The sequence below is a fragment of the Athalia rosae genome, chromosome 5, assembly GCF_917208135.1.
Source record: "Athalia rosae chromosome 5, iyAthRosa1.1, whole genome shotgun sequence".
NCBI classification, from domain to species: Eukaryota; Metazoa; Arthropoda; class Insecta; order Hymenoptera; family Athaliidae; genus Athalia; species Athalia rosae.
Window position 1 is genome coordinate 9,487,014 of NC_064030.1, and position 13,859 is coordinate 9,500,872.

Consider the following 13,859-nt stretch of genomic DNA (forward strand, 5'->3'; position numbering starts at 1 on the left):
GGATCGAGTACAAAAGATTGACTGCATGCACATGATGAGGCACCGGGTCTGGGAATACCTCCTCGGGTTTTCTGTTCTCCTGATACAAATACCCACTTTTGGGCAAACTTTCAATTTTCAGGGCCGGTATTGCAGAGATCTACATTATATACTCTGAGTCGTGTGAAAGCATGATTGAATGAATGAATGAATGCACAGGCAGGAATGAAGTCAGTCCCACAAAGTAACAGTCGCTCTTGCTATCATATCAAGATCGAATACAAAGGATTGACTGCATGCACATGATGAGGCACCGGGTCTAGGAATACCTCCTGGGGTTTTCTGTTCTCCTGATACAAATACCCACTTTTGGGCAAACTTTCAATTTTCAGAGCCGGTATTTCAGAGTTCTACATTATCTACTCTGAGTCGTGTGAAAGCATGATTGAATGAACGAATGAATGCACAGGCAGAAATAAAGTCAGTCCGGCAAAGTAACAGTTGCTCTTGCTATCATATCAGGATCGAGTACAAAAGATTGACTGCATGCACATGATGAGGCACCGGGACTAGGAATACCTCCTCGGGTTTTCTGTTCTCCTGATACAAATACCCACTTTTGGGCAAACTTTCAATTTTCAGGGTCGGTATTGCAGAGATCTACATTATCTACTCTGAGTCGTGTGAAAGCATGATTGAATGAATGAATGAATGCACAGGCAGGAATGAAGTCAGTCCCACGAAGTAACAGTTGCTCTTGCTATCATATCAAGATCGAATACAAAGGATTGAATGCATGCACATGATGAGGCGCCGGGTCTAGGAATACCTCCTCGGGTTTTCTGTTCTCCTGATACAAATACCCACTTTCGGGCAAACTTTCAATTTTCAGGGCCGATATTCCAGAGATCTACATTATCTACTCTGAGTCGTGTGAAAGCATGATTGAATGAATGATTCAATACACAGGCAGGTTTATGCTCATTGTCAGTTCTGCAAGCAGCCAGTCGGTCACCCTATCATGCGGTATAGGAGTTGGAATAAATACACATGATTGCATACGAGTTGAGGTTTATTGATAAATCACCTCCTGAAAATACATGTTTAGAAAACGTGACGCCTCTAATGGCTTCATGCTAACAGATACATCAATCCGTGCGTGATTATGACGGCTTGAAATAGTAAGCTTGCAATACTTTTCTTCTGATGTACATTAGATCAATATTTCGATAGTTCACAATCAAAAGTCAAAATGTAAACAGCACGTGCATAATTTATTCATACAAATTATCTACACCACGCATATGAGGATAAGCTTCATATATACTCCGAGACTAGTCTTGTAATCCTGATGAGAGGCTCAACTGCTCCGTAGGTTGCATTTGTCACTTCTGAAAAAAAAATGTTCAACGAAAATTAGTATTCATGATATACGTACGCACGTGCAATGCAACTGCAGAAAAACTGATACATTTCAGGCAATATTACGCGTACGCCTAGCGTAATTCACTCAACAGATTCGTGTGTCTCAAGTGAAATTAATTTAGAAACGCATTCTGCAATTGATGTTCAAAATATTCCATATTTCGCCTAAGAAAGCGCCAAGCCTATGGCCTCAGACATTTTTCAAATTTCGGGCCAAAATCCGAATCTGCAGGCATAGATATATTGCTGCACGCCAAATGATTCCTCCTCTAAAATTAAACGAGTTATTACCAATTCAACGATCTAGAAAGTGAAAAATCCAGGATATCTCGATGGGATTTCTTCTTAACTGCATTTAATGGATGTATTGGTAGTCTCCATGCAAAATCACATGAGAAAAGCGTGCGATATTATTTTGGAAAAAAATCACGTTTTACCCTAAAAGAACAGTCAGTTTATCGTTTTAGACGAGGCCTCAGATATTTTTCGGAATCTGAGATCAAAATTCATATCTTTTCTTGAAGAGTTTTCCCCGCTATTCCTAAGTATTTAGATCTCAGAAATCCTAATCTACAAGCCAAGTAATTCCATCTTTGAAATCGAGCGAGTTATCGCCAATTTATCGATCTAGAAAGTGAAAAATTCGCGGATATCTTGATGGGACTCATTATTGAGAATTTGCAATGGTCTGACTTACTTGACGAATTAGTGTTTCTGTTTAGGTCAAATTACGTTATAAGAGTGTCCTCTAGACCATTTTAAAATACACATTTTTTCGTGCAAAATTCTGCAGTTTTTTTTGTATCAGAATTCGCACTCACCTTTCGTTGAGAATGATCATCGCTGAATTATTTCACCGGGCCAAAGTCGGCACTAGATGACCCGAATGCTGTGACGACTTGGAAGACCTGAGTTTACCGAACAGACGTCAAGTTTTCGAACCCACGATAATAATTATGATTCATGTGTAAATATCTCCTGATGACTGTTGCACATTTTTGTATTCCAATTCGGCAGGTGAATTTCACATGTCAAGTCATTATTCTATAAATGAACGGGTTTTTATCGCGGTTCAGCATGCATTTATTCTGAACCTTTGCGGAGTTGTTTTTTCTGTTTTTACGCTCCGTATGTTCCACATCCAGACATAGATCCTATAAATGAAATCTATGTTTGCCGTGGCAATTTTATTTACATTTCAGAGGTTTAAATTATGTAAACAGGAGCGCTCGTCCAATCAAACATCTTTTTTTTGACGCGTGAAACCATCTACTTTCTTTCTGCATTCAAATATATCCCTGCAGTTATAAACAAATTTAGTCATCGAAGTAATCGGCCTTCCCTATTATGAACGATGAATGGTCAAATTATATATTGTTAGTATACATACAGACGAGATGGTGCTATCATGTGCTATCATAAAGTACATACCGTATACACATGAGAATCGTGATGATAATAACGAGGATGTTTTTTATAGACATAGGTGACATTTTCATCATTCACCAATATATCTTCGTGTTTACTGTCGATGAACGTTCGAAGCAAATTTTTTTGCTGAATCGAATGATGATGCTGGTAATATGGGTGAATGATGCGTTCTAAAATGATGAGCGAATTCATGATTATTATTATTATTATGGGTGAAAAAATAAATTAACAAAATTTCAGTTACAACATAATTAATTATTGCTTGCGCTATTATTTTGTTTAAATGAAACTAATATCCGTATTTTGAAGGTGTGATCTGTGCAGTATTCATGTATATGTGTGTAGAGCAGTAGTATTATTATTTATTATATAGGTATGTAGATAAGTATATCATACGATATGATTCATAGACAAAATGATAGGCATATTACTGCTGATTATTGATAAAAATTACACTAAATTCACTATTACAAATAAGCCAAACACTTTATGGTGTGAGCTATAACGTTATCATATGATAGAAATAAATTTTTCAACTTAATTTCAACCGTACGGTCCATATTTTAACGGTACAATTTCAATGAGAGCATTTACAATATTTTATTTCGAGTTGTTAAATTAAATATGATCAATAAACAAAACAAGACAAGTGATAGCCAGTCATAGTATCATAAAGATAAGAGAGAACAATTTTGGGGGATGAACAAATATCTCTGGATCACTAGCGGGCGGCTAAATATTACTATTTTATACATACTTTGATCTGTATATTGGAGACGAACTTGAATCTCTACTAAGAAACATTTAAAATTGGTCTATGATAGTTGTATCTAACTAGAAAAAATTCTTGGACAATGATGGTACGGGATGTTAGAATGACCATGGATGTAATCTTTGATAAATCACACCGAGGCATGTTTATTTTGTATTAATACGATTTAGTTTATGTCGCTATTGGTTTTTTTTTTCTTTTTTTTCTTTTCGCTCGATTTCTTCTACGCGTAAGATTCAGTTTTTGTGTTGATGGTAATAGTATAGTAGTAGTAGTAGTAATTGTAGCAGTATTAGTAGTAGTGTAGTAGAAGTAGTAGTAGAGTAGCAGTATTATTATTGTTGATGGTGGTGGTGAAATTGGCTATTGGTTGTTTGGACGAAAAATTATTAGTTACTGATATCATAATAAGAGTGATAATGATAATAATAATAGTAACAATAATGATAATAATAATAATAACGTACATATGCAGCACATAGGTATACAGGTGGGCAAGCATATTGTACTCATTTTTTTTTCTTTTTTGTTTTTTAAATACGGTTGTCTGCTGGCGATTAAGTTCAACTTTGGAGTCTATCACTGATGATTATGCGCTTGTACATTGCTCGCGTACAAAGTCACTCACAAGATTCACAGCGGACTAGTAAAGTAAAACCGAGTCGTTTTTCTGCTCCAGGATTAGTTTGAATTATTATTTTTTTCTCATGATCCTGCTTATCATTTCAACTATAGTCAAAGACAAAACTGATAAGTGTACTGTTTTTTTTGTTTTTTTTTTGCGTTTGTAGTAAATTACTGTAGTAATATAATCATCAATAATAATAATAATAATATAATAGTAATATTTTTTTGTAATAATTATAAATGTAAAAGCTGGTACACAGAGATAACAAGCGACTCGTTTCTTGCCGCGGACAAAAAGACTTACAAAACGTGGCACATGCACAATACTAGACAAAAACTTGGACAACACAAATCACCAGACTAATATAATTTTTTTTTGTTTTTTTTTTTTGGTTGTTTTGTTTCTTGACTCCATTCTCATCCTCCTCTTTGTTTCTCTTCCTTCTTTGCTCTCTACGTCTACTCCGTTCTTTACCGTTCTGTTTAAATTCATACGATTATTCATATTGCCTCTTAGTATATGCCGGGCAAATTTCCTTATAAATCATATTAATATTCAATTATCTAAAACTTTAAAACTTCCTGTTTAAAGGGTCTGTCGCGCCACTCGCGGGTTATTACTTTTTCTATTTTTTTTTCTATTTTTGTTTGTTTTGTTTTTTTTTTGTTTTTTTTTTTTTGTCGTTTGAGTTTCCTTTTTAAAAACACGTCACAGATTTTCTCTTTCGCAAGATGGCCGACGGACTGACAGGTTGTTGTTAGTTGTTTACGGTGCTGGATGGAGACAACGCAATTGATAAAACGGAATCCCTCGGCTCAGCGAAGTGGATAATAAAACCCTATCTCAAATAATAGGTAGTCACAAGATAGTTGCCCATTTGGGCCCATTTTCCACATCCTAGTTGTCACCCTCATCTTCCTCCTCCTCGGAAGATACCTGCTGGAGCCATGTTAACCAGGAATTGACCTGAAATGAAAAATTAGATTTGTTTTGTACTCATTTTGTTAGAACATTGACGTTTGATTTATGAGAATACACATGCGCTATAAATATTCACCTGGAAAAGAGCTTGTCCTTTGCCAGGATAATCATCAGTGATGTCTTCCTTCCACTGCAACAAAGCCTCTTCGTCGACGACATCGATTGCATAAAGGGCCATGAACCATCGCAGAAGCATCCCCTTGGGGAATTTGTGCGAGTAGCAAAATACTTGCAGAGCATGAACAGCAGTTACTTGTGTCTCAATAGTGGGAAGAAATGATTCCAGCACGCGTTTGTACTTCATCAACAACGCTCGTTCCTTCTCAATCAAAGCTTTGTCCACTGCAGCTTCTGGATCAACTTCTGGACCTAATGTTGTTTCCTGGAATTTTTTAAAACTTCGTCAATCAAAGGCGTACAAAAAATGTAATCAAAAAATTTATTGCTTGATAAATAAAGAGTTATAATTATATTTAAACTTTGTAAAGTGATGGATCGAACCTGAGTGATGTACTTCAAGAGAACGGTAATCAGAGCATTGATGAAACTTGGATCGGAGTGATGAGAAGGGTCAAGTTTCTCCTTAATCCATTTGTAGAGGGCATTGGGACTGGGGTCAATCTCGAGCTGTCTCCACATTTCCTTTTGGATCCTGAGAAGAGGGCAGAGAAACGTCAATTCTCTGTCCTCGAGGATCTTACCCAACCTTTCCTTCGTCTTCTCCGCCTCTGGTAGCTGGATCATCAGGTTCACCTTACTCTCGTTGAAGATCTGCATAAGTCTTTCCTTGCCCTGAGTCTTGTGCAACTGTTGAAGGGTGAGTAGGAATAACGGGTGATGTTGCCCATTTTCAGTCACTGAAGCTAGATCTACTAGCTGCATCAGATTATCAACGATCGCCTTAGCAGTTATAGATGCGACATGAGAAGCAACGCAAGCAACTGTGCTCTCCCTTTCATCCATGCTAGCGACTAGCTCCTTCCACCCCTCAAGGAACTGTTGCCCGGTAATAAGCCCTTCTTTTTTCAGATCGGACACTAGTTTTCCGGCAAGTTCCCGCTCCGAATCACCGCGATCCAAAGTGTTGGAATAGAAGGTGAAAATTACGTGACGCAAGAATCTTTCCGGTATTTTTAGATCCTTGAACGCTGTTATTGCGTCCGGAATATTCCCGTGATTAACCAGATCATCCATTAATGCATTCACCTTCTTCAATACTTCCTCTTTAGAGGGACCCTTGTCCTTTCTGTCCTTTGCTTTGTCCCGTTTCTCGACGGGGCCTTGTTTTATCACAATCGCTGATGGAGGTTCCTTGTGCATCAGCGGTGGGCTGGCCTTCAAAGAATTCGCTGGAGAAAGCAAACTTTCCGATACGTGGCCGCCTATGAACATACCTATCCCTCAGCGGTAAACATGAGTGTACTACTTTCTTCTTAAATTATACCTATATTGCTTTCAACAATAATCCAGTTGTCGCGATTAACGGACACTAGGTTTTTCTTTTCTTAGATTGATTTACAAAAATTTATCAGTGTTAAATAAAAATACTTACTGTTGTTGAGAGGTAGGTTTGGCGGGTTCGTGTTGGCGCTAAATACCATTGAATTAGGTGCAGGCCTGAGAGACACCTCTTCCGGGTGCTTAAGCAGTATTTTGTTCCTCAAACGGGACTGCTCTTTGTTGCCATCTGTAACGATGAACAAATCAGAGTTGTAGAAATATTCGAGCAGTGTACAGTTATTGCAGTTGTCATAGAATTTCGTTACTCACTATTGTTGTAATTCTGCGAAGAGTTCTGTTGCTGTTGATTGTGATTATGCTTTCCTTGAAAATTGTTCTGATGGCGGTTTTGATTTTGGTAGTAATTAGGTTGATTACGTTGATTGTGTCTGCCATAGCCGACATTACCAGGCCCCGAATAGCCATTTGGACTAAATGGAGAAGGTCCCATTCCAAAGGGATGGGAGCTGAGTGACATATTGCCTGCCCTGTCATCAAAGCTTCGCATCGTTCTAAAGATATCACTGCTGAGACGGTCATCCCGTCTGTTGTATCCGCCACCTCTTGAGGAATCTTCGTTATCATTGCGGATCTGATTGATGGGCATAGGCCCTTCGGTACTGGTGGCCTTGCGCGGCACCCAGCCGTCGCGCCGTAATTCGATAACATCACGTAGCATAAAACGGATGCGCAGGGGTAACTCGCTGCTCTCTGCTAAGACGCTCATGCGTTTAAAGTACTGCTTCATGAGCATTTGGCCCTTGTCAGAGTCCAAAATGCGACCGCAGGTGCGCATAATCTGACAGAGACATTCGATATCCTCAGCTATGTCCCCCCTGGATCCTCCCCTTCTTTTCTCCAACAATAACTGCTGAATGCACCGATGTAGGATCGTTTCCGATACGATTTCCAATTTGCCCAACTCCCCGATGAATTTGATGTTTCCGAGCATCTTACGCTTTGCCAATTGACGGCGCTCTTCATCTTCCGGGGCCAAGTCATCTTGCCGATCGAATGCCTCATTTGCTTTTGATCGATTTTCAAACTCAAATCTGCAATACTTGAGCAACAGAATTGTAAATGTGCTTTGGGATGCTTGACCGTCAACGTTGGGTTTCTGAGGTTCAAAGTTTGGAGCTTCGTCAGACAGCCGTTTGCACAGCTGTGCGTACATAGAACTGTACTTTGGTTCATCGAGTGCCTTATCAAAGATCTGCCGAAAAAAAATTACGAATTATTCATTAGAAACTTGCGACCACTTCATTAATCAACACATCAACATATCACTAAACCGCTAGCGGTTACCGTTAAATGTATCAAATTTTGCTTACCAATAATATAACACCTTTGAGAATCACATCGGAATTGAGCTCGACGTTGAGCAAGTCGGTGCTCAGCTTTGCAAACTTTTCCGGTGTGAGCTTGTTAAGAATACCCCGCACCTTTCTGAAGATGAGATCATTTCTGCTTTCTTGAGTGAGTGCATCGCGTCTAATAGATGAAGGAGGGATCCAGCGTCGCTTAGTGGATAGGGAGCGAATTTCGTCCCTGGAAGGCATCGAATCAGTCTTGTTAGGTGAATTTTTTGCCTTTACGTACGCGTTTGCGAATTGTTTGATGAGTGAGTTGATATTTATTGTGTGGAGCACCGTGTGAACGATTTTTACATTCGAGATAAGTTTTCTGATCCTGACCTTCCTCCCGAGACACGAGAAGCACCCCCCGGTCCTGTGGGGTCGTCCGTTGTTGCGCGTGTTTTGGCCCCCTGAATGATAAACCACAGCACACAGATCTTACTCTAGGAAGCTGCAATATAAAAAAAATACAACATAAGTCGAGAGAAATATTACACAAGATTTCATTTTTGCAAAAATGATAATATTATCAATATAATTAGGTCAAGGATTACACTTGCTGCGATGTAATATTCGCAACGCAAACATGCAGCAATTCATAATTGTGATGTTTCTAAATGAAATTACGCAATAAAAGTCGATGTTCGAAATGAAGATGGGGGATGATATAAAGCGAATATCATTAATTCCACGCTTTTGCAGTTGCGGTTGCCCATTCAAAATTGATAAATGAAGGAGAGAAAAAATATCAAAGTAGGTACATACATCACACACACTTGCTGATTGAATTTGCCTAAACGGGTTTGAATCAACTGTACAAAGTCCTGACATCTTGATCGTTCCTAATTACGGCGAGAGTCACGGTAAAATCAATATCATATTATGTGTATAGTTGAGTCATAGCTTTCTATTCGTCGTAGGTTTAACGTTCGACAAAAGACAGTAAAAACGATGCCTTAAAATACGCAACTTTGGAAGTAATTTTACTAGGATGAATGAGAAAAGTTTCCAACAAGATAAACATACTTGCAATCAATATTAAATTATTGCGGTAAGTAGGTAACGACTGATGAGCGTATAGGCTTCACAGTAAAACGGAAGCCTGTTTATCTCTCACAAAGACGATCTCTCTTTGTTCACATAATTACAGCACGCAATTTTTGCAATACATCAAAAACTCGTTAGTGTGGAATAGTCCCGAAATCCGTACACGCGAAAAATATTTCGTGGTTGTAACCAAACCCATCGAATTGTAATGTTGGAAGATGAATGTTCAAAATTGAATTTCATCTCATCATTATTCAAGTGCAAGCGGTGCACACGCGTGTTACCGATACACGTGGTCGATCCTAGCCAAGACCTTCTTTCGTCGTGATTAAATTGATATTTTTTGCCCGTATTCCACCCTTGTCGGGAACAAAAAACCCGCACCTCCAAAAACGAACACACCACGTCAGACCATCGAGCGCTATGTGTATAGGTATGTATGCAGAACCTTGCTCAGTCTAGACTCCAGACGAACGGGTCATTTAACCGCGTTGCTAAGCTATGTAATGCTTTTTTTTCTCAACACCAAACGAACGGCACCTGATCCTCGGTATCTATAACTTTCCGTCTAAGATAAGTATTTCAGAATTTATCCACGAATTCGGATCTTCAGGGAGTTACGAAAAATAAATCTCTGTCAGAGTGACGTGTGACGTGTCGAGAGATGAGGAGCAGAAGACATCAGAGTACAAGTATCTAACACCGGCAGGAAAAGAAGAAGCGTAATATTATGTGGGGCGCGGCTCATGGTCAGACGGTCAATGACCTCTGGGGTCGTGGCGCTCGGGCAGGCTCGGCATAGGACGCCCGAAGGTGCACTCCCGGCGTCCCGAGTCCCGACGCTGGGGTCGAGGACTCTAGGGTAAAAATTCTCCCGGGTTCCCTCAGTGCAAGGCTCGAACCGACCGACGATTGGAGTTTAAAACCCGACCGGAATAAGGTCTCTCTACGATCGTGGGTAAATTATTCTTGTGGCGATCGCTGCTGGCTGGTAAATGTACGATTGCGTGCGGAGACTTTATTTCACTGATCATAGAAAAAAATTTCTATCTCGTTTTTTTCCGTTTATTTCAAACAGGTTTCTTTGATCTGGCGTTTAATCTCTTACGTATAAAGATTACTCGTACCTTAGAAGAGGAGGTCAAGCGCAGAGCTTACATATACCTACAGGTATAAGCGAGGGCATAAGCTTTTGTTTTCTATATACATTTATAGTTTTGTTGCTTGATATTGAACCGTTGTCCAACGGAAGATACCGAAATATTGTGTGATCGGGTCAAACGAACATCTTTTTGGATCGCGAAACTCGGATTACCTACTCCGCAAATATTTAATGTCTGGAGAAGTTAGTCTAACAAAAATGCACCACCGTGGCATGTTTTCAGGATATACAGATGTCATGGTTATTTTTATTTCATTGAGGCACGCCTGCATTCACTCGAGGTTGTTTGAACATTCAAGGTGATTCTTGATTTCATACACTCGAGTTATTATTTTAATGGCGAAGAGGTCTGATACTATTCAAGGGTCTTGTCAACTTTCAATTTCAAATGTTATCGCATCTTTGAAAATTTTCAATGTCACGCAGGTACAAGATTATCGCTATAAATATCTAACGATCAATCATCCTAGTCTACATTTTACGCGAGACAAATAGAGTGAGAATCGAATGGCCTTTTAGACACGTGCGAATATTATAATAATGATTAATATCATCTAAAGCCATCATGGACAACGTGCAACAGATCAAGTATCACGAGCTCTCGGTATACGTTTAAAATAATACTCATTAATTAGTAGTGTATACACGTACGTACATCATCGTCACACGCGTTCATACTAAATAGCACGAACGATTTATTTATAAAAATAACTATCTCTACATGCGCGCATAATGATTTTTAAAACATTTATTCATGCTGAACATTTTTTTTGTATAGACAAGTATATTCAGAGTTAATTGAGGAGTTGAATTTCATTGTGATACTTATCTCGTTATCTGTTTAAAAACGAGTTCGAATTGGCGTGAATATATGTATACAGGGGAATCAAGTAATGATTCATAGGAGTCGTCGATTTCAAGAGGCTATCGCAGGATAAATTCTGACTGTATAATTTACGGAGAAATACGTTCAGCAATCAAAATAGGATTGGAATATATGAACACCTCTGCGTCACTCAATTCTATCCACTGGGACTGTTTGACATCAACAAACTATACAGATAAAATATGGAACAATACTAAGAATATCTAATCATTGAGACAACAATAATTTAATATCAAAACATCTAGCAAATTAACCAGGTATATTGCACGAGTTTGAATAACACAATAAACAAATAAAATAATGTCAGAGCTCAACGGAATCGCTAATCAAATGTTGAAATACCTGTACTATGCCTCTACATACGTACATACATACATATAATGACAACGTTATACGCTTTTACGTTGGATACGCAGAATTTTCTAGAGACTTTGATTAACGTTCCGTGCGTTTTACCGTATGTCTATGTACGCTCATGTCGGAGAGAACTACTAGAAATACTGTATCCTGATCCCTAGTCTAATTGTAAGACTACCTGGATAGTTACAAAACGGTCATTAGGTTAAAACCAACCAAGACGTTCGTATCCAGTAAAAAGCACATTTTTCATAATTTTATTGCATATCGTGACGCAACCGTAAAATATATTACGTTATCTTGTTATTGCGATTCCGTGAGGAAAAAACCAAACAATTACACGTGCATTGCACAAAATAGCAAAAAGTTTTTAAACACGTTTTTATCCTTTCGTAGAAATCAGAACATGAAAATTACTCTGATACAATGTAGAAAACTACGAGGGTCAGGTGTTTTAGCTCTGAAACTGAAGTAAGAAAAAATAAATGAAAGAAAAAATTGATGACTAACCCCCGGCTTATTTCCTTTTGCATGTATAATTTACAAACCTCTGGAATAGCACAGAGGAGCGACACCGTTAATTTTGGAAACGAAAAATTTAGAAAGCAATTTCTAGAACAGCCTTTTTCAAATTTTTTACCGCGATGATTCAGCAGTGCGTGAATATTAGAATCGATAACGAAATTATTGGAAGTTGACGTTTCGGGTTTCTGGAAAACATCGGCGGAATGATCTAGAACGCGATTGTGACTAAAGGTTGGGAAAGGCTGACGAAGAGAGTAAGCGGTAATTGTTCCCAGAAGATCAACGAAAAGAAACGTCACGATGACCGCGCTGGTGGTGACGGCCGTCGAGGGATCGAAATCCTTGAAAGATCTTTGTACTCGCACGTAGAGACAGCGGGAGCAACAGACCTCTGTTCGTAAGTCAGTCCGTCAGAGAAGGCAACGGCGGACAAAGAGATAGCAATGGCGTGACGCAAGCCCCTCCCGCAACCCTGCAGCGATGTTCAATCCCAATGCCTATCTTAAGAAAATCCTACATGCGCTGAACGTCAGCAGCGTGTCATTTCGGAGTCAGCGGAGTTTACAGTTTGATGTTTGAAAGATAGATTTGATCTGTCAGAATATTCGGGGCAGCCCCGCAAATGGATGAAAAAAATTTAGCGAGTTAGCTTATTTCACCCACAGTATACGAACGGATAGTTAGGAGTTCATTCTGACCTCAATCTTAATAATCCAACGTTTAACTTGCTAGATGTCCAAGTTACGAAGCATCGACTCGATCCTGACTAACGAGAGCCCGCTATGCCCCTAGCCTCGAATGTAAATTAGCGCGGCTATTCATAGTCCAATAGACAAGCGTCCGTAGAAGAAAGGAGAGAAAGATGATGAAAAAAGTCAAATCAAATAATTCATATCCGTTAGCGGTCGTTTCAGAACACGATAAAACGTCAAAGTAAATTCCCGACACACGCGCGCAATACCTTGGATTACACTATAACCGATCATCTAATTTTCGTCGTAAAAGTCGCAACGGTTTGATATAAAATTAATAACTGAATTTTCCGTCCAAATATATATTATTCAGTTATGCAGAGGTCGGCAGAGGATGCGGCGATGCGCTCAAAGCCGACATGACGCACGACACGACGTACGTGAACCTTCGAGACGACTTGATAGGGTTCGCCGCACTCACTAAAATTGCTCACAAATCTCTCTAGCCTACCTTAAAACGATAAACTTCAGTTATCCCGACAGAAAATCACCTCTGATCACACCTCAACTTACGCACTAATTTATAAGAGGGACGATTGCCACTAAAATTAAAATTATTCACAGGACGATTTACTTACGGCCGACGGTTGTTGTTTGTGGAGGCTTTCGCAATCCATCGGCGGTACTCGGGGACTTCCGCACCACCGTGCGCTGTCCTATCAAATTAATATCCGTTATGGTGATATTTTAGGCTTTTCTTTGTGCCTGCATTAGATTAATGGTCTTCATGTACATTTGATGGTTAAAAAATTATCGCTATATTTATTTCAAAGACATATCATTCACGTTTTCGCCAATTATTTCACTCATCAAAATATTCATTTGACTTTGTTGGTGAATAATCTCCGTGACGATAGACAAGTGAGACTGCATAAAAATATCTGTGCAAGGGTAGACTGTAAAATATCTCAGGTTATTGGCAAGCGCATGAATAGTAGATTTCATATAATTTTTAATTTCTTTCTATGAACTCCAATTTTGTTTCTAGAGTCACAAAGGGTAGAAAGTTTCAGAAATTTAACCACGTCGCTATAGCTTATGGACTAAGCAGACGATATA

The 13,859-nt window shown here is 39.0% G+C and overlaps 1 protein-coding gene across 6 annotated transcripts; it reads right to left on the minus strand.

Moving 5' to 3' along the window:
- Positions 1–3,069: 3,069 nt before the first annotated feature.
- On the minus strand, positions 3,070–13,428 carry LOC105692879 (eukaryotic translation initiation factor 4 gamma 2). Of its 6 annotated transcripts, none has more exons than XM_012412388.3 (8): positions 13,379–13,428; positions 8,411–8,522; positions 8,048–8,264; positions 6,987–7,929; positions 6,769–6,903; positions 5,718–6,610; positions 5,293–5,598; positions 3,070–5,201 (listed from the first exon to the last, which is right to left on the minus strand). In XM_012412388.3, the coding sequence occupies exons 4-8, from the start codon at positions 7,888–7,890 to the stop codon at positions 5,133–5,135; spliced, it is 2,307 nt and encodes a 768-aa protein (XP_012267811.2). In that variant the 5' UTR covers positions 7,891–7,929; positions 8,048–8,264; positions 8,411–8,522; positions 13,379–13,428; the 3' UTR covers positions 3,070–5,132. The 6 variants fall into 6 exon arrangements, with proteins under 6 accessions (XP_012267811.2, XP_012267809.3, XP_048511853.1 ...); XM_012412386.4 differs by having other exon boundaries at positions 5,718–6,598; positions 8,384–8,522; positions 13,379–13,397; XM_048655896.1 differs by having other exon boundaries at positions 8,384–8,522; positions 13,379–13,396.
- Positions 13,429–13,859: the final 431 nt, after the last annotated feature.

What these genes read in the sequence shown, in the direction of transcription:
- LOC105692879 (XM_012412387.3), bottom strand. Translation starts at nt 8,275, where the DNA reads ATGCCTTCCAGGGACGAAATTCGCTCCCTATCCACTAAGCGACGCTGG. An exon ending in TTCGCAGAATTACAACAATA is followed by an intron (nt 6,904 to 6,986) that starts GTGAGTAACGAA and finishes TCATCGTTACAG; the next exon opens with ATGGCAACAAAGAGCAGTCC. An exon ending in TCTTGAAGTACATCACTCAG is followed by an intron (nt 5,599 to 5,717) that starts GTTCGATCCATC and finishes AAAAAATTCCAG; the next exon opens with GAAACAACATTAGGTCCAGA.